The sequence below is a fragment of the Anabrus simplex genome, chromosome 2 (genome assembly GCF_040414725.1).
Source record: "Anabrus simplex isolate iqAnaSimp1 chromosome 2, ASM4041472v1, whole genome shotgun sequence".
Lineage (NCBI taxonomy): Eukaryota > Metazoa > Arthropoda > Insecta > Orthoptera > Tettigoniidae > Anabrus > Anabrus simplex.
In genome coordinates, this window is record NC_090266.1 from 709491177 (window position 1) to 709516855 (window position 25679).

The 25679-nt window shown below is 40.5% G+C and overlaps 1 protein-coding gene across 1 annotated transcript in view; it reads left to right on the forward strand.

The window, feature by feature from the left end:
* The window catches only part of LOC136863056 (neprilysin-4), a 187023-nt gene that overhangs the window by 51865 nt on the left and 109479 nt on the right, over positions 1-25679 (forward strand). The window contains exons 4-5 of the mRNA XM_067139384.2: positions 5123-5323; positions 19685-19806. Coding sequence (XP_066995485.2) covers positions 5123-5323; positions 19685-19806 — 323 coding nt within the window. The remainder of the gene's footprint in view (positions 1-5122; positions 5324-19684; positions 19807-25679) is intronic.

The window sequence follows — 25679 nt, forward strand, 5'->3', positions numbered from 1 at the left end:
AATGTGGGAATAAACATGTTGCTAAATTTTACAGTTTATTCACATAAAGCCACACCTCTCGGTTTGATATAAAACTTCATGGTCACAGATTCAGTACCAAGTGCTCTTAATGAAGCCAAGCATTTGGTGGTGTTCGTATACCTATGGGCATATTGCAGAATAAGACTGACTACATCTGATGGAGGATGCAAAGTTATGTCTATAAAAATTATTAGAAATCCAGGTCCAAGTACAGGGTTTTTCGGCTAAAATATTCACCTCATTACTATTGAACCGTTAGAGATATCGATATTCTGTCTTCACTGATGATTATGATGATAGTTGTTTAAAACGGCCTAACATCTAGGTCATCGGCCCCTAATGGTAAGAAATGAGACGAAATGTAATGATAATTTAAAAGTCCAAGATTCATCCACTGACCGGAATTCAAAAGGTGATGATGAGGAATGCATGAATGCATATGAATTTAAAATAATCAGCGGATCCAACTCACAACATTGAGAGTTAAAAATGAATCCAAAATCGATCCACTGACTAGAATTCAAAAAGAAGACAATGAACAATGATTATGAACTTAAACACAATGAGTGGATCCGACCCGCAATGCCCCACCTTCCCAGAAACTATCTTAAATCAATACTGTTTCTGACCAAGGGACTACTTCCAAAGCACAATCTTGAATCGATGATGCTTGTTATCCAATGGGGTCCAAAATCCAAGTCAACAGCCGTTCATAATGGTACTTATCACTGGGAAAATAGAACCATGGTATTTCTCATCTTGCGGTACTAACCAGATGTAGTGCAGACTGACGGTGTACCGCACTTTATGGTACTACTCACAAGTATTGTACGTCGCACAGGTAACGCAGACCTATGGTGTTTCTGGCATAATGGCGCCACTCATAGGCAACGCAAGCCCATGGTGTTCCTCACGTAGGTGTACTGACCACAGGGACTCGTACTATCCCGTGATGTTCCGCACATAGTTTGTAGGCTACTAATCACAGTCAACATCCAGAACGGTTCGTGTGTTTAAAAAATGAAAAGCCACAGCCTGTTTCCAGTCATTCGACCGGGTCAGGAATGAAATGAATTAAGCCCCCATCTAGCGGCGATAATAGGAATTGTGCCGGCTGCCGAAGCCTGTCCCACTCCTCTGGGCAATGATTAATGAATGACAGATGAAATCAAATGATATTGGAGAGTGTTGCTGGAATGAAATATGACAGGGAAAACCGGAGTACCCGGAATAAACCTGTCCCGCCTCCGCTTTGTCCAGCACAAATCTCATATTGAGTGACCGGAATTCGAACCACGGAACCCAGCGGTGAGAGGCCACCATTGAAACAGGCAACGTAAACCCGTGATGTTCTGCATATAGTGGTACTAATCACAGATGCTGTAAACCCACGGTGAACCACTCTTTTCTGCTACTAGTCAAGATCTATTACGTACCTAACATAGTGGTACTACTCGCAAGTAAAGGCGACCTGTGGTTTTCCCCGCGTGATGGTGATAATCACACTGAGTCTCATGGTTCTAATTATATCATCCCTTAGTCGCCCCTTTTAGTCGCTTCTTACGAAAGGCAGGGGATGCTGTGAGTGTGTTCTTCGTCTGCGTCCTCCACCCACAAGGGGTACTTTCAGTAATGTAACCATGTTTATTTACAGGCACAGTAGAGCGAATACATATAGTACCTGTCAGGAGAAGGTGATTACTGAGCAAGATGACCGTGCAGATAGAGGCGCGTAGCTGGAAGCTTGCTCTCGGGAGATAGTGGGTTCGAGCCCCACTGTCGGAAGCCCTGAAGACGTGGTTTCCCATTTTCATACAAGGAAAATGGTGGAGCTGGACCTTAATTAAGGCCACGACCACTTCATACCAACTCCTAGCCCTTCCCTATACCATCGTCGCCATAAGACCTGTCTGTTCGTCAATAACTCTGAATCTGTAAATAATAAACATGGCGTGTGCCCGGGAATCGAATTCAAGGCCCTTTGAAACAAAGGCCAGAAGGCTAACCAGTTAGTCGCGGAGCCGGACATCGATTTAAATTAACTGGCAGAATCTTAACTCAGTCGGAAGCAAACAATGACAGAATGTGAAGTAGTTCTGACACCAACAAATTTCATACATCGCGTGTCTTTTGGTCGCCTGGTTTGTGATTTGCGACGAACAGCTGGAAATTGAAGCCCCTTTACATACAATCAATTTTATCGAGAAGTAATTGTCAAATTTCCAAACTAATCACAGCGCTGAATTTGCAATGTTCGTAAGTAAAATGCCAGTGTTAGCAGCGTTATCTCAGCAGATATTGACACCCCAGTAAAGTACTGCAAGTTTGATTTGATCGCCTTTGTATCATTACTGAAAATGAAAACAGAATGTCGACATCTTTAACGGTTCATGAGTTATTTGCGAATAACTCTGTACAATAGTAATGGTCAAATGATTACATTATATTTACCAAGTTGTCATATTACAGCAATTCCTAACAACTTTTAAAACTTGCCATGTGCATACACTTTGTCTGATATGTAAACTTTGCCCATATCACGTTTCATCTGAACATTACTCACAGATTTCTGTCTAATATTTAGTCTCTTTGATGTATTCCTCTGAAAATACGTTTTCCCTTGCAAAAGAGATATTCATTTTTGCTAGCGGTTTAACGTCGCAGTAACTTAACTAGGTTTTCGGAGACGATGCTGTGAAGGGATTATACTGGCAAGGAGGAGACCATGGCCCCAATTAACGCACAGCTTCAGAATTTTCATAGTGTGACAGTGGGATACCACGGAAAAACATCTTCAGGGCTACCTATGGTAAGTTTCGAAATAACCATCCCCCGAATGCAAACTCTCAGTTACACGGCTCACACCGAGTGCAAACACATTCCGTCCCAAAGAGCGATTTTACAATGTCAATTTTAAGTCCATGTATGACCATTAAACTCTAAAGTTACCCAGCCACATGATTTGCGTTTGAATACACAAGCACACTAATTTCGCAAGTCCAAAATCAGGACAATAAAGTGCACATAGTCATCTCTTAATTATATTACAAGCAATTGGCAGAAACAACAACACATGTCGTTGTGTTTGTTGCCAATTTCAGTGAAAAGTTACAAAAAATTATCAACACTTCCTCATAGAAATGCGGGAGAGAATTTCATAAACTGTTAGGTACTTGAAGGAAATAATTATTCTGTGACGATAGAGTAAAGTTTTTAACTATCTGCAAACGTGAAAGATTCAAGAGATTGGTTGTTTAGGCGAAGTGGGACAGGGGTTGAGTGAGACAGTGATTAAACATGTCTATGACTGTGCCCAGTGGTGGCTCGTGCTCAATAATGTTGGTGGTTCTGCTCTGTGACGCCCAGTCCATTGCAGTAAGTGTAATAGACAAAACTGCATTCGTATTGCACACGGAAAGTGTCAGCTGAGCTCGTTTGAATCCGTCCTCCGACTCCGCGGAAACGCTTTACTCCAAGTCCTATCAGTGTGAAGTTCTCGAAAATGTACCGAAATAATACAGGTAGACGTTCATCTCAATTTGTAAGACCCCTATTTCGAGGGACATCGACAATATAAATAACTGACTTGTACAAAAAACAACAATTAAAAAGTTACAAAAAATAAAGCCCCTCTTCTACTTATCGAAAAAATGTTGATCTATCGACACATATTTACAAAGGTTCTGAGACCTGCATACATCTTTGGCAGCCGGCTTTCTTAATGGAGGGGGAACATCATCTGATGGTACTTGCGTTTCTGTTTTCAATTTCATGACTACCTAACTCGGAAGAATTCACTACTCGGAGAAACATAGTCATGATTACTTGTAGGCCTAAGAACTCGCTCATTCGCTTCGTACGGGAGAATGTTTTCGCCGTTGGATAGAATTTTGATGAAGTCCTGGTCATTTACACCAAAGACAGAAAAATATACACACCCCCAATCATAAGGTACGTTGTTTGAAGACTTAACATGGACAGTAAATTGAATTGTGTTACTTAATCACAGCCATCCTCTTTTATCACGCACTTATACTGTATTTAAGCTATTTGGGCTTTCTTTCTACTGAACAGAACCATCACAACTATACTGTAGTATCTGAGAATGTTGACATGTAAGAATTTTAAACCCAGTATCCAGTATTCGGGAGATAGTAGGTTGGAACCCCACTATCGGCAGCCCTGAAAATGGTTTTCCGTGGTTTCCCATTTTCACACCAGGCAAATGCTGGGGCTGTACCTTAATTAAAGCCACGGCCGCTTCCTTCCCACTCCTAGCCTTTTCCTGTCCCATCGTCGCCGTAAGACCTATATGTGTCGGTGCGACGTAAAACAACTAGCAAAAAAAAAAAAAAATTAAACCATATCAATATCCACACACTTTTATAAGTTCTCTGTTTACACTGATGAGTACAATGGAGGGAGTTTTTCCCAAACAGCTGAGATTATAACATGCTCCTTCGCTACAGCGATTCTCTCACGGACGGTAGCGCTGTCTAGTGTATTATTTACTAACTCTATGGTCACGGGAATAGGTCAGACGTACTGCAAGGCGTGCAGTTCATACAGAACCTTCTGGGCGACCCTTAGCCACCTATCGGAAGAAAGCTGTAGTTAAGTGTGCTCTCCTAATATTCTGTCGTTCACAGTTCTAAACAGGGTTGCCAGATCACCAGCAGCTGTATGGGTATCGATCTTTGGCTCGATATAAACACTCAATATGAAGGATGGGATCGCTAATCGCTATATATTACTGTATATCTTTCATTGCGGTGGTTCTCCAGCTCTGCAGATCGTATTATGGAGCCGCGCAGGACTGTGCCTATATTTGATTTGACCGTAACTTTCTCCTTTTCTCCGGGCTCGGAGGATCATTCATCTGCAACACTTTGACTATGTTCTATTTAGAACTCTGTCTTATTTGACAGATACATAGCTCTCTTACATGTGTGCCTTAGAACAGAGGAGGAAGCTATGCATGTCAGTTGAATATTTTATTTCATTTTCACCTCTTTTTAAAAGAGGAGAGGTTCTTTTATATTGTTTTATTTGCAGCAACAACCATTAAGAATTATGCATTGTGTTCCTTCTGTTTTTCCAGGGAAATGAGACGACTGATCAGGTTATTTGGAGTATACCTGCATCTAACAACAATTATGGCAATTACAAATACAATAAACCTCGGAAGTACGCATTCAAAAATCATAAAACTTCATCTGATGAAATGAAAACCCTAAATAATTCTCCTGATTTTGAGAGTGATTTCAATGACTCTCTAAGTTCACCCTCAGCTCTTTCTAAGGTGAGTAGTCAATATGAATTATTACCATGAATTTTTCTTCGATATACTTTAATATATTGTGACCGTAAAAATCTAAAACGCGCTGGGTGTTAAGAAGTTAGATATTTCCAAATAATTTAACCAAAAATCGCTAGTTGAAGTGAATAATCTGAGGGAATAGTTATAATTTAGATATATAGAGTGTTGTGTAGTCAGGAACTAAACTAAACTAAACTTAACACTAAAATTTACATTTATTCCCTGAAGCTAAAACATTACACTAAAATTAATAACTACAGCTACATGCTTAAGTCTGACCCTTGTTCTTGCACACAAAAAGGCGAATTCCTGAACTGGCTGAGGGGTAGCAGATACCTACTTTCTTATCCCCTAGTGGATGTCAAATTAGGATGACCAGATTTTGAGAAACATAAAGCAGAAAATCAGGCAGTGTAAAGTACATATCTTTTTAACAAGAGCCAGATAATGAATCCAGAGTCTTACTGTAAAAAATTCCTATGTCGCTCAGGTAGCAGTGAACCGGTCTCTCACCGCTGGGTTCCGTGGTTCATATCCCGGTCACTTCATGTGAGACTTGTGCTGGAAAAAGCGTAGGGGAACAGGTTTTTATCCGGATATTCCAGTTTTCCCTATTCTATTTCATTCCAGCAACACTATCCAATATCATTTCATCTGGCAGTCATTAATCTTTGCCCAGAGGAATGCTACAGGCTTCGGCAGCCAAGACAGTTCCTATACTCGCTGCTAGATGGGGCTTCATTCATTCCATTCCTGACCCGTTTGAAACTGGAGCCAGGCTGTGGAATTTCACTGTCAACATTCAGTATTATGAAACTTAAAATTACCAGCAATCAGACTGACAAACAGTTTACAGTTCAAGGACATAAAATTATCGGACATGGGATTTCAATTTTGCTTCATCATTTTATTTGTTTCTTTTCGCACGTACTCTTTTCTTCCTCTGTTTGTATAGCTCGTAAAAATCTACTATTTGCCAAATTTGTGTCATAAAATGCGCTAGAAGTGTAAGTGAAATTATATTTAGTGATTAGTAAATGTTTCAAAGTTTATGTTCATAGCTGAGACGTCTCAGCAGTGGACAAATTGTCCATAATGGAGAACACTCTTTCAGTTGGCGCAATTGTGGCAAGAAGGCACAAACTGAACTCTACAATTCCAGCTATCCACTTGAAAGGAATACACAGTTCTTCAAAATATTTAAATATTTCTACCCATTCTAAATCTAACCTGGTACGAGCAGTGTTTCATTCTTTCATTTCACCCACATTAATAAGTACTCGGCCATTTGAAATCTCGTCAAAGAGTTCTGAGTTGCAAATTTGTTCCTGGAAATGTTCCGAATAAAAAGCTAAGGAACTCTGTATGTAGTCCCACTTTCACAGATTGGAACCTTACCCAATCGAAGATACCAACTTCACTAAAGGGAGAAGTACAGCTCCAGATAATCGAAACTTCTTGAAATGGGTGATAGAAACTAACCCTTCTTCTTCAGTTTCTTTCAATTTTGTTTGAACTACCAGCGGTAAGTCTACAGCATTACGTCTATTTTAGAGTTTTTGTTTCAGTTCTACAATAGCTGTTGAGGTTCCTAACATAGATACAGGCTGACCTTCAAGTTGCATCACAACATTGTTGAAAACCTCCACTCGACTTTGTGAAAAATATAGCCACAATTTAGATAAGGGTCTACCAAACAAGTCGTTAATGACTTGAGATTAGAAATATGATATCAAACCCAGAAACAATTGTAGCACACGATGTATTCCAGGTATCAATCAATCAATCAATCAATCAATCAATCAATCAATCAATCAATCAATCAATCAATCAATCAATCAATCAATCAATCAATCAATCAATCAATCAATCAATCAATCAATCAATCAATCAATCAATCAATCAATCAATCAATCAATCAATCAATCAATCAATCAATCAATCAATCTATCTTCTGCATTTAGGCTGGTTGCCCAGGTGGCAGATTCCCTATCAGTTGATTAACTCATATATTTACATTTATTTATAATTGTTTACGTAGCTTGTCCTTAAATATTTTCAATGAACTTAGACATTTATCGAACATTTCCCTTGATAATTTATTCCAATTCCTTAATTCTCATCCTATAAATGAATATTTTCCCCAACCTGTCCTCTCGAATTCCAAATTTATCTTCATATAATAATCTTTCCTACCTTTAAAAGCTCCTTCAAGTTTATCCTTCTACTTATGTCATTCCACGCCAACTCAACACTAACAGCTCGAAACATACCATATCGCCGAGCATCTCGTCTCCTTTCTCCCAAGTCTTCCCAGCCCAAAGTTAACAACATTTTAGTAACACTGGAGCCATACTCTAACTACGGTCTTACCAGAGACTTATACACCCTCTCCTTTACATCCTTAAATACTCTCATAACCGTGTGAAGAGATCTGTAACCTTTCTTAACTACTTCGTTAATATTATTACTCCAATGAAGATCATTCCTTGTATTAACACCTTGGTACCTACATTGTTCCCCATGAGGTACTATCACACCATCAACACAATAATTAAAACCGAGAGGACTTTTCGTCTTGATGAAACTTTCAACTTGACTTTTCATCCCTTTTACATACATACCATCGTCTGCTGTCCATCTCACTACATTGTTTAAGTCTCCCTGCAGTCACTCACAATCATGCAACTCGCTTACTACTCTATACAGCGTAACATCATTTGCAAACATCCTCATCTGTGATTCCAGAGCTTTACTCATATCATTTATACATATAAGAAAACATAGAGGTCCAATCACTGCCCTGCGGGACCCCTCTCTTAATCATTACAGGATCAGATAACGCTTCACCTACTCTAACTCTATGAGTTCTGTTTTCTAGAAATGTATCCACGCTTTCAATTACTCTCTCGTCTAATCCATTTCCCCTCATTTTTTTCAGTAATCTCCCATGATCTACCCTATCAAAAGCCTTGGATAGGTCAATAGTGATACAGTCCATTTGACCTCCTGAATCTAAAATATCTGCCATGTCTTGCTGGAATCCTACAATTTGAGCTTCAGTGGAGTAACCTTTCCTAAACCCTAACTGCCTTCTATTAAACCAGTCAGTAATTTCGCAAACGTGTCTAATGTAATCAGATAAAATGCTTTACCAGAGCTTACAAACCATATGTCAAGCTGACTGGACTGTAATTTTCCGCTTTATGTTTGTCACCCTTCCTCCTGTACACTGGTGTTACTGTTGTAACTCTCCATTAATTTGGTATAGCTCCTTCATGCAAACAATAATAAAATAAGCATTTCAGATATGGCACTATATCCTAACCCATAGCCTTTAATATATCCCCAGAAATCTTATCAAACCCAGCTGTCTTTCTAGCTTTCAACTTTTGTATCTTTCATAAATGTTTATTATCATAGGTAAATCTCAGTATTTCGTCATTATTAGTCGCCTCCTCTATCAGGATTATTATCTCTATATACAACTACCTTTATATATAGCTGATCGAATACTTCTGCCTTCTGTAAGTCCTCGCAAATACACTCCCTGTGTTCATTAATGATCCCAGGAATGTCCTCCCTGGAACCTGTTTCTGACTTTAAGTCGTTCCATGTACTTCCATTGCTCCCTAAAATTCATGTGGCTCCCAATTATGTTTGCCGTTACGTTATGTTTAGCTGATGTTTTCGCTGAATTCAGTTTCCTAATGAGCTCCTTCAATCTCTCCTTACTCCCGCAACCATTCCTAACTCTATTTCTTTCTAATCTGCATTTCATTTTTAATCCCTTTCTTTCCCTATTATTATATAGTGGGTCCTTACTATTCCTTACCACTTTTAAATGTAGATATCCGTTTTTACACTACTTAAACAATTGCTTTAAACCCATCCCACAGATGGTTTACATTTTTATCTACCATTTTCCATTGATTATAAATTATTTTTTTAAATGTCCCCATTCCACTCTTATCAGCCATATGGTATTGGCTAATAGTCCTACTTTTACAACATTCTTTTCTAACAAATTCATTTTTAACTCTGACAAAGACAGCTTCATGATCACTTATACCATCTATCACTTCAGTTTCCCTATAGAGCTCATCTGGTTTTACCAGCACCACGTCCAGGATATTTTTCCCTCTAGTTGGTTCCATCACGGGGCGAGTTGACCCTGCGGTTAGGGGTGCGCAGCTGTGAGCTTGTATCCGGGAGATAGTGGGTTCGAACCCCACTGCCGGCAGCCCTGAAGATGGTTTTCCGTGGTTTCCCATTTTCACACCAGGCAAATGCCGGGGCTGTACCTTAATTCAGGACACGGCCACTTCCTTCCCACTCCTAGGCCTTTCCTACACCATCGTCGCATAAGACCTATGTGTGTCGGTGCGACGTAAAGCAAAAGCAAAATAAAGTTGGTTCCATCACTTTCTGATTCAACTGTCCTTCCCATTTTAACTTATTCACCATTTGCTAGTCATGATTTCTGTCGTTCGCATTCCTTTCTCGGTTAACATTTCGTACGTTCAGACCACCCGCTACAATAAAATTCCTTTCCATGTCGTTCTCCACATAGCTGATTATCTTATCAAATAATACTGCATCAGCACCAGCGCCAGCCTTGCCAAGTGTGTACACCCCAAAAACGTTAAGTTGCCTGTTGTCTTTAGAGATGAGTCTTACACCTAGAATGTCATGTTCCTCATCCTTAACTTTTTCTAAGCTTACAAATTCTTCTTTCACTAGTGTAAATACTCCCCCTCATACCTGTCTCTACGATATACACTCCAGTTCCGTGAGAAAATTTCCGCTTACATAATATCACTTCTCAGCCATGGTTCAATTCATAGTACAATATCTGGTAAATATACATCATATTATTTAATTCTATTCCTTTCTTTACAATACTTCTACAGCTTATTACTAACAATTTTGTGTCATCCTTACTCGACTTCATGCTTCCTATAATGTCATCACCGCTCCCTGGTCCACCCCGTTTCCCTGAATGTACCTTTCTATAACTCTTCCAAATATATACTACCTTCTAATTTATATATACCATTGCGGTTCAAGTGAAGGCCATCTGAGTGTAGATCCCTCTCTCCTACACACTCATTAGGATCTACAAATCTCACTCCCAATTTCCCACGTACCAATCCTATAGTCTCATTTAAATCCCCAATTACCCTCTATCCAGTATCTCTCCTCCACAGTACCCTGCTGATAATATCTGCTTCCTTAAACTTCTTCCATGCTGCCGTTACCGGATCCCAAACATCTCCAACTTTATTAGTACCAATTCCTGCTTGCCTTACGTTGTTGGTACCTTTTATTTTACAAGTTGCTTTACGTCGCACCGACACAGATAGTTCTTATGGCGAGAATGGGACAGGGGAGGGGTAGGAGTGAGAAGCAAGCGGACGTGGCATCAATTAAGGTACAGCCTAAGTATTTGCCTGGTGTGAAAATGGGAAACCACGGAAAACCATCTTGAGGGCTGCCGGCAGTGGAGTTCGAACCCACTATCTCCCGAATAATGGATACTAGCCGCACTTAAGCGACTGCAGCTATTGAGCTCCTTTTTTGTACCAACATGGAAAATCTTCTCCTTACCCTCCACCCTTCCTTCTATTTTCCCCAACATCTGCCTTAACGTGATTTATGGATAACGCTCTACCCTGGTTTTCTTCCCTCCACATACTTTCCCCACATGCCTGACATGAGTCACTCATGACAAGAGGCTCAACCCCGCCCTCATTAGATTACCTCCACTCCTGGTCTCCCTTTATTTCCCTGACGCCTACAGAACTCACTTCCTCCTCCCTTTTTTCCCTCTCACTACCCTGTTCCACCTCATCTTCCTATCCTGTGCTCTACGATTCCTTTTCCTATTGGTCCCTTTCCCCTTGCCCCGCTCCACCACTGTAACACTTCCCTGATCTGAGCTGATCTACCTGCAGTGACTCATACAGATTCCTCACCTATACCTCTCCTAGGAGAGGGCCTTCGTGGTTCAGGCGGCAGCACGCCGGCCTCTCACCTCTGGGTACCGTAGGTCAAATCCCGGTCACTCCATGTGAGATTTGTGCTGGAAAAAGCGAAGGCGGGATAGGTTTCTTTTTCGGGGTACTCCGGTTTTCCCTGTCATATTCCATTCCAGCAACACTCTTCAGTATCATTTCATTTCATCAGTGATTCATTAATCATTGCCCCAGGGGAGTGCGACAGGCTTCGGCAGCCGGCACAATTTCTATCCTCGCCGCTAGATGGGGCTTCATTCATTCCATTCCTGACCCGGTTGAATGATTGGAAACAGGCTGTGGATTTTCATTCATTTCATACAGTGGCTAGTCCACAATTTTGCAATGACATCAAAACTCTTATGCCAGTTTACCCTCTTACCTCAAATACTAATTTGTACATTACTGAAAAATTAAAAAAGGAATGCCTCGAGGGAAGTGAATAGCAAAGATCGAAATTTAAAGATTCACAACCAGTGAGGAGTAACCGCGATGTACAGCACAGGTAGCAACTAGACGGTTTGGGAGTAAACCCTTAAAGTAAACTCGTGACCTCGTGTTCTTCGAGGTGTTCGAGGTGGTGCAGCGCTTTCGAGGCACGTTCCCAATGGAGGTGAACTGCAGTGTCTTCCCATACCCCCTACTACTAATCGTAAATATCTGGCAGTATCCGGAATCGACTCCGGGCTTCTGAGGACTGCAGCTAATAAGGAAGTGAACGGTCACCCATTAAGGTGCTGGTAGGATTTCACAGATATACAAGCCATTCTGCCTGCAGCGCATACCGCAGCTGATGGAGGGTCTGTCGGAGGATCAATACAGCGAACACGATGATGAGGTGGTCCCATAGATGTTCAAGTCTGTTCAAGTCAGGGAATTAGCTCGGGTGGGGTCAAGGAAGCACTTGAAAAGTCATAGTCGTGTATTTCAAACAGCTGTTGACCATTTATTGCCATGTGACATGTCGCATTGTCTTACTAGAAAACGCTAACCACTCCAGGGAAGACGATATGCATACATCAGTGTACGTGAACTAAAAGGACGGATTCATAACAAAATTGGTCAGGAGGCTCCTTTTCACTTGGATGAATGGACCCAGAGAATGATACGAAAATATTCCCCAGACCATGATGCAGCCACAACTAGCTTCTATTCACCAGCAATTTTTTTGCTATTTGTTTTACGTCGCACAGACACAGATAGGTTCTATGGCGACGATGGGATAGGAAAGGCCTAGGAATTGGAAGGAAGCGGCCGTGGCTTTAATTAAGGTACAGCTCCAGCATTTGCCTGGTGTGAAACTGGGAAACCACGGAAAACCATCTTCAGGGCTGCTGACAGTGGGTCTCGAACCCAGTATCCCCCGATTACTGGATACTGGCCGCACTTAAGCGACTGCAGCTATCGAGCTCGGTGCCAGCAATTGTTGAAGAGTGTTTGTTCTCTCATGTTTCTCTTACGACACGCCAACGTCCATCCGTTCGATGAAGCAGAAAAGAAGGTAAACCTCTGCCAATTATTGGAGGTCCAATTCCGATACTGCCCGGGAAACAGAGGCCTTTTCCACAGGTGCACTTTCGTTAGTATAGGTACAGTGATCATATGTTCGCTGCGTAGCCCTGTAAGCAACAGTGCTCGTTGAACTGTCGTAGAGGCATAGGACTAGTACCCACACCTGGTACAATATTGTTACGTGTCAGCCCCATGGTAGCCCCTTTCGGTACTTCCAGGAAAGGGCGAGAGACTCACACGATCTGAGATCTCCCAGCCGGCTTATAGGGTGGCCGACCTTTCCGGGTATGTTTCTCGTCGGCCGGCTTACCTGTGAGTTTCTTGGATATTCAACGGGAATATTCTGCCTCCAGCCTCCTCGCGAAATTTCTGGCTCACTCCAGCCGAGCTATAAAAAGGGAGACTAGCCGCTGACAGTCAGTCAGTGCTGGACTCGGAGTGACAGTTTGGCTCTGAGGTGGAGTCGGTGTGAGACTCGATGTCTTGGGGTTCGGTGGCTTTGCTGAGAGCGACAGAGGCATTGGCTGTCGCTAGTGTCCCATCGATGTCTGAACCAGGAGCTGTTATTGTGGTGTCGGAGAGACCAGTGAGTAGGTGGAGATGAAAGAACGGAAGACTGCATTGTGTGTTAGCGTATTTCTGTGAACTGAGGCTCAGAGAGGGAAGCCGCTATCCCGAGTGTGAAGGTAAATGGACCTGTGTTAATGTTCGCTGTTGTGAGTATTGTCCTGCTGTTGAATACTGTTGAGCTGTTTACTTGTTCACTGTATTTGGCTCTGTGAATTACTCAACTATCTGTGGAGTCGAACCAACGAACAGTCGTCTTGTGTTGTGTAGCCAGTGGCACTGTTCAAATCCAGCGGTCTACACACAGCTGCTGTATGAGTCGACTGGACTTAGGGAAGTGAAAGTAAGGATTAGCCGTCCCCAGGTAACAACGGACCGGACCGCCTGCGGTGCCATATGGAATAGGGACTTGTGAATAGACTTGAAATTAGTAAGTGTGGCCATTCATAACTGGTACAATTGTATGTGTTTAAATATGTGTGTGTACATTTATTAGGTCATACTGAAATAAATTAGAGTAATGAAACAGATGGAGTTTTATTCGTAACAATACGAAGGTGAACTTGCCAAACGTAGCATATCAGTCTGTTCTCACCCATATCGCAGCTAATGCTCATCGCTTACATCAACAGCACGTTATGCTCCTCAGTTGCCACGTCAGTTGTTTGCAGTGGCAGCATTTCTCCATTCACGGTACAATTTCATTGCAGTAATTCGTGAACACTTCAAAAAATGCGTTGTTTCAGAAATACTGCCACCTTTTTGCCCGGAAGTCAATAATCACGCCGGTTTTGCAGCTTAGATGTATCTTTTTCTTCATAACAACAATGAAAGATATGCTGACGGCCTTATACCCTATGGTTCACCAGCCCCTTACTTTTTTCGGAAGTAGGTAACCCAACTAACGCGTATATCACAGTCATCCGAGAAACATTAGTAATTATAGCGTTTATATAATGCTCGCGAATATGGTAGAAATCATTAACGGTAGTGTTATTTCTATTATTTAAACTATGATTTCTTTCTTTGTTTCTTTCTTAATCTGTTTACCCTCCAGGTTTGTTTCTTTCCTCGGACTCCGCGAGGGATCCCACCTCTACAGCCTCAAGGACAGTGTCCTGGAGCGTGAGACATTAGGTCGGGGGATACAACTTGGGAGGATGACCAGTACCTCGCCCAGGCGGCCTCACCTACTATGCTGAACATGGGCCTTGGTGGGGGATAGGAAGTTTGTAAGGGATAGACGAGGAAAAGGGAAGGAAGCGGCCGTGGCCTTAAGTTGGGTACCATCCCGGCATTTTACCTGTAGGAGAAGTGCGAAACCACGGAAAACGCCGTTTACAGTGACTGTAATATGGCCGCATGTCATGTTGTTACAAAGAGTGAATTTTTATTTGGCATTGAAAAGGACCATTTTATCCGATGTTACGTAACCAGGTTGGACTACGACGTGTTGGTCTGTAGGTATGAAGTATAGTACCCTGCATATTCAGAGTAACAAGTGTTCGAAATGTTGACCACTTCACAGTGTTCATTTAACCTTTTATCATTACGGAGCACGTGGCATACATTTTAATTCGACCTACTTTCTCCTTAAATTAGCAACAATTCAGCGTACTCTGCATAGGAATAGATCGTGAGGAAATGAATAAGTGCTGTTTTGTGACCTGGTAGGTGTTGATTATTATTTGCGTGCGTTTGATTCGGTAGGTTGTTGATTCGAATCCCATGCTGGCGGTCCTGAAATCGGTCTTTCTCGTTTTCCCATTTTTACCACCAGGCGAATGCCGAAACTGTACCTTAATAAAAGACCATGGCCGATTTCCTTCCCAAATCTTCCCCCACCCATCCTTAAGGGAAAGATGCCAAATCAGAGCGCACCCCTAAAAACCATTAAAACTATATTATTATTGCATTCCCGCTAAAATGGAGCACCTCCGTTGTTCCAAAAATGTGCCTTATGCCGGACTCGAACCACTACGCTGCCGATACTCACACATGTTCTGTTCCGGCGATTAGCCGATTTAGTGACGAAGCGAATATACATGATGCTTGATAGAGGTTTAGTACTTAAGTATGGCCGTTCCACCTCGAAAGTTAACATACGTGTCTTTTGCTAGTTGCTTTACGTCGCACCGACACAGATAGGTCTTATGGCGACGATGGGAGAGGAAAGGGTTGGGAATGGGAAGGAAGCGGCCGTGGCCTTAATTAAGGTACAGCCCCAGCATTTGCCTGGTGTGAAAAAGGGAAACCACGGAAAACCATCTTCAGGGCTGCCGATAGTGGGATTCGCGCCCCTAACCGCACGGCCAACTCGCCCGGTACAGTACTGAGGAATGATTACTTTTATCAAATTGCGAACTCCACTGGAGCGAAGCCGCGGGTAACTGCTAGTTAGCAGATATAAAATGATCAGATTTAGGTGTAAACAATAACATACTGGGAGGATTGAATGCGCAGTATGGGACGTGGGGAGGTAAGCATGAATTCGCGAGATGGTGGGCTCGAACCCCATAGGCAGGGCGTGATATTCGAGTGGCACTGTCAATGACTTCTCGACAATGGCGTCACGATTCCAATCCTGGCCAATGTATGTCAGATTTTTGAAACGAAATGGTGGTTATCAATGTCAACGCAATCTAATATCCCGAATGTTGATCATTACTAGTCAGTTGACCCAAATACCGAGCGAGTTGGCCGTGCGGGTAGGGGCGCGCAGCTGTGAATTTGCATTCGGGAGATAGTGGATTCAAAGCCCACTGTCGACAGCCCTGAAGATGTTTTCCGTAGTTTCCAATTCTCCCACCATGCAAATGCTGGGGCTGTACCTTAATTAAGGCCACTGCCGCTTCTTTTAACTCCTAGCCCTGTCCTGTCCCATCGTCGCCGTGAGACCTATCTGTGTCGGTGCGATGTAAAGTCAATTGCAAAAAAAAAAAGTTTTTCTCTCTACCGCAAGAATATCCTTCTGTCATAATATCAACGGTCACTGAACATACATACATACATACATACATACATACGTACATACATACATACATACATACATACATATACCGTCGAACATTTTAATGACAATTTTTAAAGTCGAAAGCGTGAAGCACATGAAGTACGTCGCGTGTCATGAGCTCCTGTGGTGAATGCACCTGGTGGTTCACCAGCCCCTTAGTTTTTCGGAGACATGCAGCCCTAGTAACGCGTATAACCTAAAGATCCTTATAATTTAGTTTTAGGAACATCAAATAATTTGAAATTTCTTCTTATGGTCAATAAGGATCTCCCCTACTTGTGTGCCATCACTGTAAATTGATCCATGTACCTAGCAAAGGGTCCGCCTCTGTAGTGTACTGGTTAGTGTGATTAGCTGCCACCCCTGGAGGCCCGGGTTCGATTCCCGGCTCTTCCACGAAATTTGAAAAGTGGTACGTGGGCTGGAACCCGGCCTACTCAGCCTCGGGAGGTCAACTGAGTAGAGTCAACTCTTTTTCCACTTCTGTTCACGTCCGTTAAGTGCCTTACCCCCTCCTGTGTAGATTTTCCAAGAACAAAAAAGTGTCTCTTTATTTTTAAAGGAGATTCCAAATACCAAATTTCATGATTGTAACATCTTCAGTTTTTAAGATATAAGTATCCCCATAAAACGTATTTAACAGCCTTTTCACCTTTTTTCACCCCGTTAAGGGGATTCTCCAGAAACAAGAAAATACGTGTTTCCTTCTTTTTGAAGGAGATTCCAAATACCAATTTTCATGTCATTAAAATGTTAAGTTTTAGAGATATAGATACCGCTACGCTCGTTTTAAAATTAACCCTCCTTTTCACCCCCTTAGCGACGGAATATCCCAAAATCCTCTCTTAATGAGTACGCACATTGTAATATAACTATATCCTCAAAATGTCATTTCTTTATGTCCAGTAGTTTTGGTTCGGCGATGATGAATATGTCAGTCAGTCAGTCGGTCAGTACATGTTACTTTATATATATAGACTAGCAGTTACCCACGGCTTCCCTCGCCTGGATTTCGTAATTTGATAAAAAGTGATTATTGCTCGGTACTGTACTAAGACATTATCTGAAAACCCCTAAAGTATAAAAACTCAGTGCAAAAATGAGTTTCATTTACCCCAGGAACTCTTTGTAAACCACGTTTGTGGTATTGCCTTTTGGGGCTAAGTTAACCATGCGACATAGAACTGTACATGTGAGAATCAGTCTCTGTCAAGTTTAAAAAAAGGTTATTTTAAACGGAGATTCCAAATGCCTGTCTACACGTCTGTAACATCTTCAGTTTATGAGATATAAGTATCCTCATACAAACAATTCAACCCTTTTATCAGTCCTTCCCCCACCCGCACCCCCACCTAAGTGGTTTTTCCGAAAACAAAATAATACACGTGTCTTTATTTTTAAAGGAGATTTCAAATACCAATTTTTACGTCTCTAACATCTTCAGTTTTTGAGATATATATCCTCATAATAAATTATTCAACCCTTTTTCCACTTCTTTTCACGTCCGTTAAGTGCCTTTCCCCCAAACAAATAAACGTATTCCTGTATTTTAAAAGGACTTTCCAAATACCAAGTTTTTGGCATGCACTACAGAAATACCGGTACTCATTTTAAAAATTCGCCCGCTTTTTCGATTCTTTTCAGCCCCTTAAGTGGATTTTCCGAAAACAAAAAGCTACCTTTTTCTTTATTTTTAAAGAAGATTCCAAATACCAGTTTACACGTATGTAACATCTTCGGTTTTTAAGATATATAAGTATCTCTTAAACAGAATTCTACTCCTTCTTCACTATTTTCAACCCCCCCTCCCCGCACCCAACCTAAGTCAATTTTCCGAAAACAAAAAATACATGTTTCTTTATTTTGAAAGGAGATTCAAAATACCAATTTTCACGTCTGTAACATCTTTAGTATTTTTGGTGTCATACAAATAATTCAAATAAGTTTTTCGAAATCAAAAGAAAACGCGTTTCTTTATTTTTTAGAGGACATACCAAACACCAATTTTCACGTCAATAACATCTTTGGTTTTTGAGATATACATATCCTCATACAAAGCAATCACCTCATTTTCAATTCTTTCACTCTCCCACCCCTTGAGAGGATTTTCCAAAAACAAGAAACTGTATTTCTTTATTTTTAAAGGAGACTTCAAATACCAATTTTCATGTCTGTAACATCTTCACTTTTTGATATATCAGTATCCAAATAACAATAACTTCAACACCATTTTAAGTCGTTTTAAACCCCCTTGAGTGGTTTTCCCGAAAAATAAAAGATACATGTTTTTTATTTTTAAAAGAGATTAAAATACCAATTTACACGTCTGTAACATGTTAAGTTTTTGAGATACAAACCTACTGTAGATATTTTTGTAAAAATAATTCACCCCCTTCTCCAGTTCCCTTTAAGTGGATTTTCCGAAAACTATCTATGTTCCTTTACTTCCACAGGAGATTCTAAATACCAATTTTACGTCTGTAACATTTTACGTTTCTGAGATATGCCTACTGTAGGTATAGTCTTTTAAAAAATACATGTTCCTTTATTTTAAAAGGAGATAGATTCCAAATATCAATTTTCATTCTGTAACATCTTCAGTTGTTGAGATATACGTATCCTCATTTAAGGTAACCCCTGTTTCACCTTTTTTCATCTCCCCTTAACGGGATATTCCGAAAACAAAACTTATGTGTTTGTTTTTAAAGGAGATTCCAAATACCAATTTTTACGTCTGTAAACTTTTAAGTTTTTGAGATATAGATATACTCATTTAAATAGTTTAAACAATTCACTCCCCTCTCCCTTTTCACCCCCTTAGCGACAGAATATTCCAAAAGTCTCCCTTAGTGAGCACCTACACCCTAATATATATCTATTCCCAAAATGCCATTCCTTTATGTCCAGTAGTTTTGGCTCGGCGATGAAGAATCTATCAGTTAGTCAGTCAGTCAGTCAGTCAGTCAGGACATGTTCTTTTTTATATAGATTTCTTCATTCATATCTTCATTTTTATATTTTGCCATGCGTCAGGTCAGATAAAGAAGTAGTGTATTCTACTCCTTTGTCCCGTACCTTTATACGGGGTTGAGGATGAGAAGAGATGAATTTGTATGACAAGTCCTTACGGCCATTCCGCTCGGTAGATAAAGAAGTACTAAATTTCATAAATATATATCCCTGCATGCAATATTCCTTATAGAATATAACCTGTGTATTATGATTTGTTGTTAGGTGTTGGAGATATATGCAGAAACCAATCAGTCTGAGGATTTCCTGAGTACTCAGAGTCCATATAATGGAACTAAGGAGGATGAACCACAGCCGGACAGTGACGACGGTGATCCGGAAGATGGGTAAGGAAAGGCTGTATGAATGAACCATAACTGAGTACTAGAAGTACGATTGGAGTGAAACCGAATTCTTTCCAAACGACACTGTTTAGGAGCATCCTTCACGGTTATCAAGTACGAGACGGTTGTGAAGGGATCAACGAGTAAAATTAGACCACGTCAATCCCCTTACACTTAAGCTTGGTATACCCACAAATGTGCTGTAAAATATATTATCAACTCCTCCATTCTAATAAAAGATTAACAATGACCTCACATTCAGATATAGGCTGAAATTTAAAAGTAACAGGTTTTACGAAGTACCTCAGCTATTACAGCGTCAGCTGTAGAAAGGATGGTCTTGAAGTTTTAGCGTAAGAAGAACTAACCTGATGATCTCTTTCACTGATAGCTCAAATGTACGAGTTATTAATCTGAGAACGTGGTCAAACAAGTTGAGACGGTATGTAAATAAAAATGTCTTCGAGAAGGAACACAATTTAAGGAAGTTACTATATGGTAGATGAAGAAGTAACATTTGACACTTCAATTCGACCAGCGCTTGATTCTCATTCGCGGAGGACAGAAGGAGACTATTTTAGTTGTATTAAGGATCATAGGCAATGATTCTTTGTAAACTTTAACTGCTATTAAACACTAATATGCACGGGAGGAGGGTGCAGGGGAAGGGGGAGGAGGATGATAGGTGTGCACGTTATTCTGCTCTTGTTTCTCTGAGAAACCGGAGATATTAAAATGGAGTCGAGTCGTGATCGAGACAGTGGAGTGAGCGGATGTGCTGAGTGAGAGTGCTGAATATAGGTAATTCACTGAATAAGTATAGGGCAGCAATAGGAAGATAGAAAGGTGCAGTGAAATGCAAAAGAGTGTTAGGAGAAAAGAAAAATGGTCAGCAACTTTGCGAATTACCAACACTGATGGTAGCAGCAGTTATAGAAGTTTTGTTGGAAATTGGTGGCGTTGAATTAAATCCGGGGCCAGGTTCAGTGGGTGTAATTAGCTGGTAAGAATGATAAAGGAACTGGTCAAAGAAGCATGCCAGGACGAGCAAACAAGGGATTTAATTAGGGAGCAATCTAAGGAAATAAATAAGGAAATAAAAGAGCTAAAACAGTGTGTCAAAGGAATGTTGAATGTGATAAAAGAGAAAGTGGCTCAAAACACAGATGAAGTAGAACGACCGAAGACCAAAGCCAAAGATTTGGAGGAGGAACTTAGCTAAGTAAAGTGGTCAGAAAACAGGTTCAGGAGGAAAAACATTTTTCTCTATGGTGTGCCGCAAAGAGACAACGTAAGGTCGAAATAGTATATAACGTGGTAGAAGTGATACAAAGCAAAATGAAGATACATTTTAGTGAGGTGGACATAGACGATGTATATAGAGTAGGGAAAGTGAAGGCTATGAGGCCGATCAAGGTTAAACTAATATCAACCTTGATGGCGGAAATATTGATAAGAAATGCAGGGAACCTAAAAGGGGAGAAAATTTGTGTCAGAAGGGGCATGGACAGTGGCACCATCAAGGAACAAAGTATTCTAAGCAGACATATAGCGAAAGCCAGATATCAAGGACTAAAGACCTACGTTAAAGGACAGCGCCTGATCGTGGGAGATGGTCGTTGGTGGCGGACCTTTTCAGCGGAGCAGCTACAGGAAATGGACACAAACCAGCAACATCAACAGAGTTTGACGTATAGGGCAAGAACATAAGTGAGCAAGGTAACGTTGAAGAAGGTCACTGATGACGTAGTTGGCAGTGAAACGTGCGAAGTCCACTTGGAGTTGGGATATAGGAGACGAGCGGTTAGTGGCGCACGTGGAAGCCAAAGTCACAGCACTTAAAGACAACCCTACTGAGCAACGCCCAGGGGACAACAACGAGATAGAAGAAAGAGGACGAAAGACAATGGTTAACAGTAAAAATTTAAGCCTAAAATATCTATGGGCAAAGAGAAATAAGTCGCAGACTGATAAGGGGCTGGGGGGAAAGGGAATGATAAAACGCCTAAAACGCCTGAAGAGTGTGCATTAGATGTAGGAAAAAGCTAGGATCACAAGTAGTAAGACTTCAAACCTGTCAGAGTTTAATAGGAACAAAGTAGGTAGTGGGGACGATGTAAGAAGAAATAACTAGAATGGAGGATAGGATTTGTCAATATAGAAGGGGTCTTATGTAAATTGGGTAATGAGGTAGTGACAGAGATGGTTGAAATGTTTGATATACTCGCTTTTTTGGAAACTTGGCTACCAGAAGGGAGATATATAGTCTAGAAGGGATTCTTGGTTAGAAATGTAATGAAGAAAAGAAGGACCAGGGGTAGAAACCCTGCAGGAATATCAGCCTTAATAAAATAAGAAAAAATAATAACCAAATAGAAGAAATACCGAATGATATGGAAGACGTGGATATGGATAAGACTTAGACAGAAAGGGAGAGGACAGACATACATATGCTTGGAATCTTTGTATAATCCTTCATTAGGGTCAATGTATGCGAACAGGAACTTTCTGTGGATCTAACAGGTGAAATAAATGTAATTAGAGGCAAGTTTGAAGAGGCAGAAATTATAATGATGTGTGACTGGAACGCAAGAATTGGAGACTTAACCCCAGCTTACAATAAGGAGGGAAGGGAGGTAATGAGAGGAAATAAAAGTGGTCAGGACAAAGAGAGAAATATCTACGGGAATAAACTCTTGGAATTATGTGCCCGCTTAAAACCTATTTATTTTAAATTTATGGTGAAAGGGGATGGAAGAGGGGAGTTGACATATATTAAAACGCAGGGAGGGAGTATAATTGACCTGGTGGTGAGTTCAGGAGGTATATTGGAGATGTTAAAGAAGATAGAAGTAAAGGATAGGTTGGAGTCACACCATTTCCCAATTTATATTACATTAAGAAGGCACACGATAGAAGTGAACGTTAGTGGAATGAGGGAAAAAGTGAAGAGTACTATAGTTAAAAAATACAAGTGGTGTGAGAACACCAAAAATAAAATAAATACATATCTAAAAAGGGAAGAATTTCAAGTTATTAAGAGTGATATCGAAGTAGCATTAGGCAGTAAGCGTGGATTTAGCTGTAGAATTATTACAGAAACCTTTTAAGAAGTGAAAAGAGAAAGCAAACAAAAGAGAGGTGCGAAGGATGGTATTATAACAAGGAATGAGAAATCAAGAGATTGTAAGTGATTAGGACCCTGAACGCCTGCATGAAGGGAGGGGGTACGGAGATACGGAACAGTTCTGTAAAATAAGGAAAGAGTATAAGGAGTTATTAGTAGAAAGAAATAAACTATGGCAGAAAGATCAGGCACGGATAATTAATATAGAATGTAAAAATAACCAGGGAGATAAAATATGAAGTAGAATTAATAGAATAAGTAGAGGGGAGAGAGTTTATGTGAAATCTCAAATTAATAAGGAAGAGTGGGTTGATTATTTCCAGAAATTATTAAGAGGGAAAGAGGTGCGGAAAAATAATGCGAGGTGTCTGGATGTTGTGAGGGGTGTTGAGATAAGTATACATTACTAATATTATGAGATAACAGAATACGAGGTAATATAGGTGATGGGCAAAGCCAAGTTGTAGCAAAGTAGGTAGGTTAAGTGGTTTTCCTACCGAGTATTGGAAATAAGCAGTTAAAAGTAAACAAATGCTGAGAAATTTTGTAAACGTACATAATAAAGTATTTGAGCTTGCAGAATTTCCGAAGGATTGACAGGGGTGTATCTATCCAATTTATAAAAAGCGTGGGGATAGGGACAATCCTAGTAATTACAGAGGGATAACACTATTGGATTCCCTCAGCAAAGTATACACAGGAATCTTGGCAAATAGGTTGATGAAGTGGGCAGAAGAGTTTACCATCCGCACGATATTTCAGAGTGGATTCAGAAAGGGGAGAAGAAGAATGGATAATATAATGATTGTCAAAACAATAAGAGAGAAATATTTAAAAAGGAAAGGAGGTAAATTGTATACTGCCGCAGGTGACTTTGAGAAGGCCTTCGACACAGTCTGCAGGGGGGGGGGGGGGGGTTCGGGATGTTTGCCGGTTAGGGTTTCCAGAAATATGGGAAGTACGATTGAGGCTATATATGAAAGGGTATATTGCAGTATTAGAGTAGATGATGGAGTATTATTTGGACTGATAGAGTCAAATATGGGGTTGAAACAGGTGTTTAAGTTATCATCGAATCTAATTTTGTCATTTATAAATGATATACTACAGGCTCATGGTGGAGAAAAGTGGGCTTGTCCAGTATTAGGAAACCTAGAAATACCAGGCTTGATTTTTGCGGATGGTATTCTCCTGATGACACTAACGTCCAGGGGCATGAAAAAAGGATAAGTGAAGTGACAGAATTATCTGAAAATGGTCATTGAAAATTAACATTGGTAAGACGAAGGTGTTGATATGGAAGAAGGGTAGAAAAAGAGCGGCACATGAGCAATGGATGATAAAGGAAGAAAAAATGGAGATACTGTAACTAACTAGAGTACTTAGGAATGTACATAAGTAGCAATGGGAAATAGACTCACCAAATAAGACAGGCAAAATGGAAAGGGCTGGAGCACTTTCAGTAATAAGGATTTTAGAAAATAAGTTTCCTTATATATACGGTACTATAAGATCCAAAAATTATTTTTTCAAGCTGTAGTAATGAGCAGAATGTTGTAATGTGCTGAGATGTGGGGAGTAGAGGAGGCGTGTGAAATGCTAAACCAAATAGTAAGCAAGTTTAGTTAAATTGTAATGGGACTGCCATACTATACAGAATAAATGAGGTGACAGAATTCTCTGAAAAATGGTCATTGAAAATTAATATTGGTAAGACGAGGGTGTTGATATGTAAGAAGGACGGAAAAAGAGCAACACATGAGCAATGGATGATAAAGACAGACAAATGGAGATAACAAACAAACAAACAAGCAAATTGTGGTGCAAGACTAATATGTGATGAGAATATTCAAGTAGATATTTTAAAGAGAATTAGGAGTTATTGGTTAAGGATCAAAAGAGGAGAGGGGAGTCTGCTCCTGCAGAGGGCATACCAACACCAGAGGGACAAAATGTCCGAAGATTATTGTTAGGTAAGGTTAAAAGTATCTTAGAGAGGTTGAGATTAGGTAATTATTGGGTGATAGACATGGTAAGAGGAGAGACAACAATATGGAAGAGAATCGTACGACGGGCAGGCCCCGATTTCAAGTAGTTAGCGCCCTGGGCAAACAATATTTAGCCGCCCCCCCCTGCTCGTTTTTCTGTTTCTCAAAAAAATTGATTATTTACAAATTAAAGATTACAGTTTTCAAGATTATGGCTTTTAAAACAGCACACTATGCAAATAAAGTTAATTCTCATAATTAAATTTATCAAGCTAAATAGAGTCAACAGCCAAATAAGAATCAAGCTGTTTTTATTTTTATTTAAAAAGCCGTTGGTTCAGTTTGATAGTTTGTGTGTAAGTAAATAACTTTAGAAATAAGACACATATACATTATAATTAATTTATTGTAGTTTATTTCGATCACATTTAAAAATATAAATTTAGTTCATAGGCTACTTGTATATAATACTGGCAAAGAAAGCAAAGGAAATTTATCTCCGTACAGGCCATGAAGGCCCTTGAGGGGTGGAAGGTAAAGGCTTCAACTATCCGTAACCTCGGCACTTGATGGGGTAGAGTGGTTAGTTCTACGCCTGGCCGCCTTTGCCCCCAGGAATTAACCTGGTACTCATTTTTGGTGTAGGCTGAGTGAACCTCAGGGCTATGTGCACCTCCAGAAGTGGAAATCACGTTTCTTAAATGTTACGACTTCCTGACGGGGAATCGAGCCCACGCCCTTCCGGGCGTTCCGAGCACGCC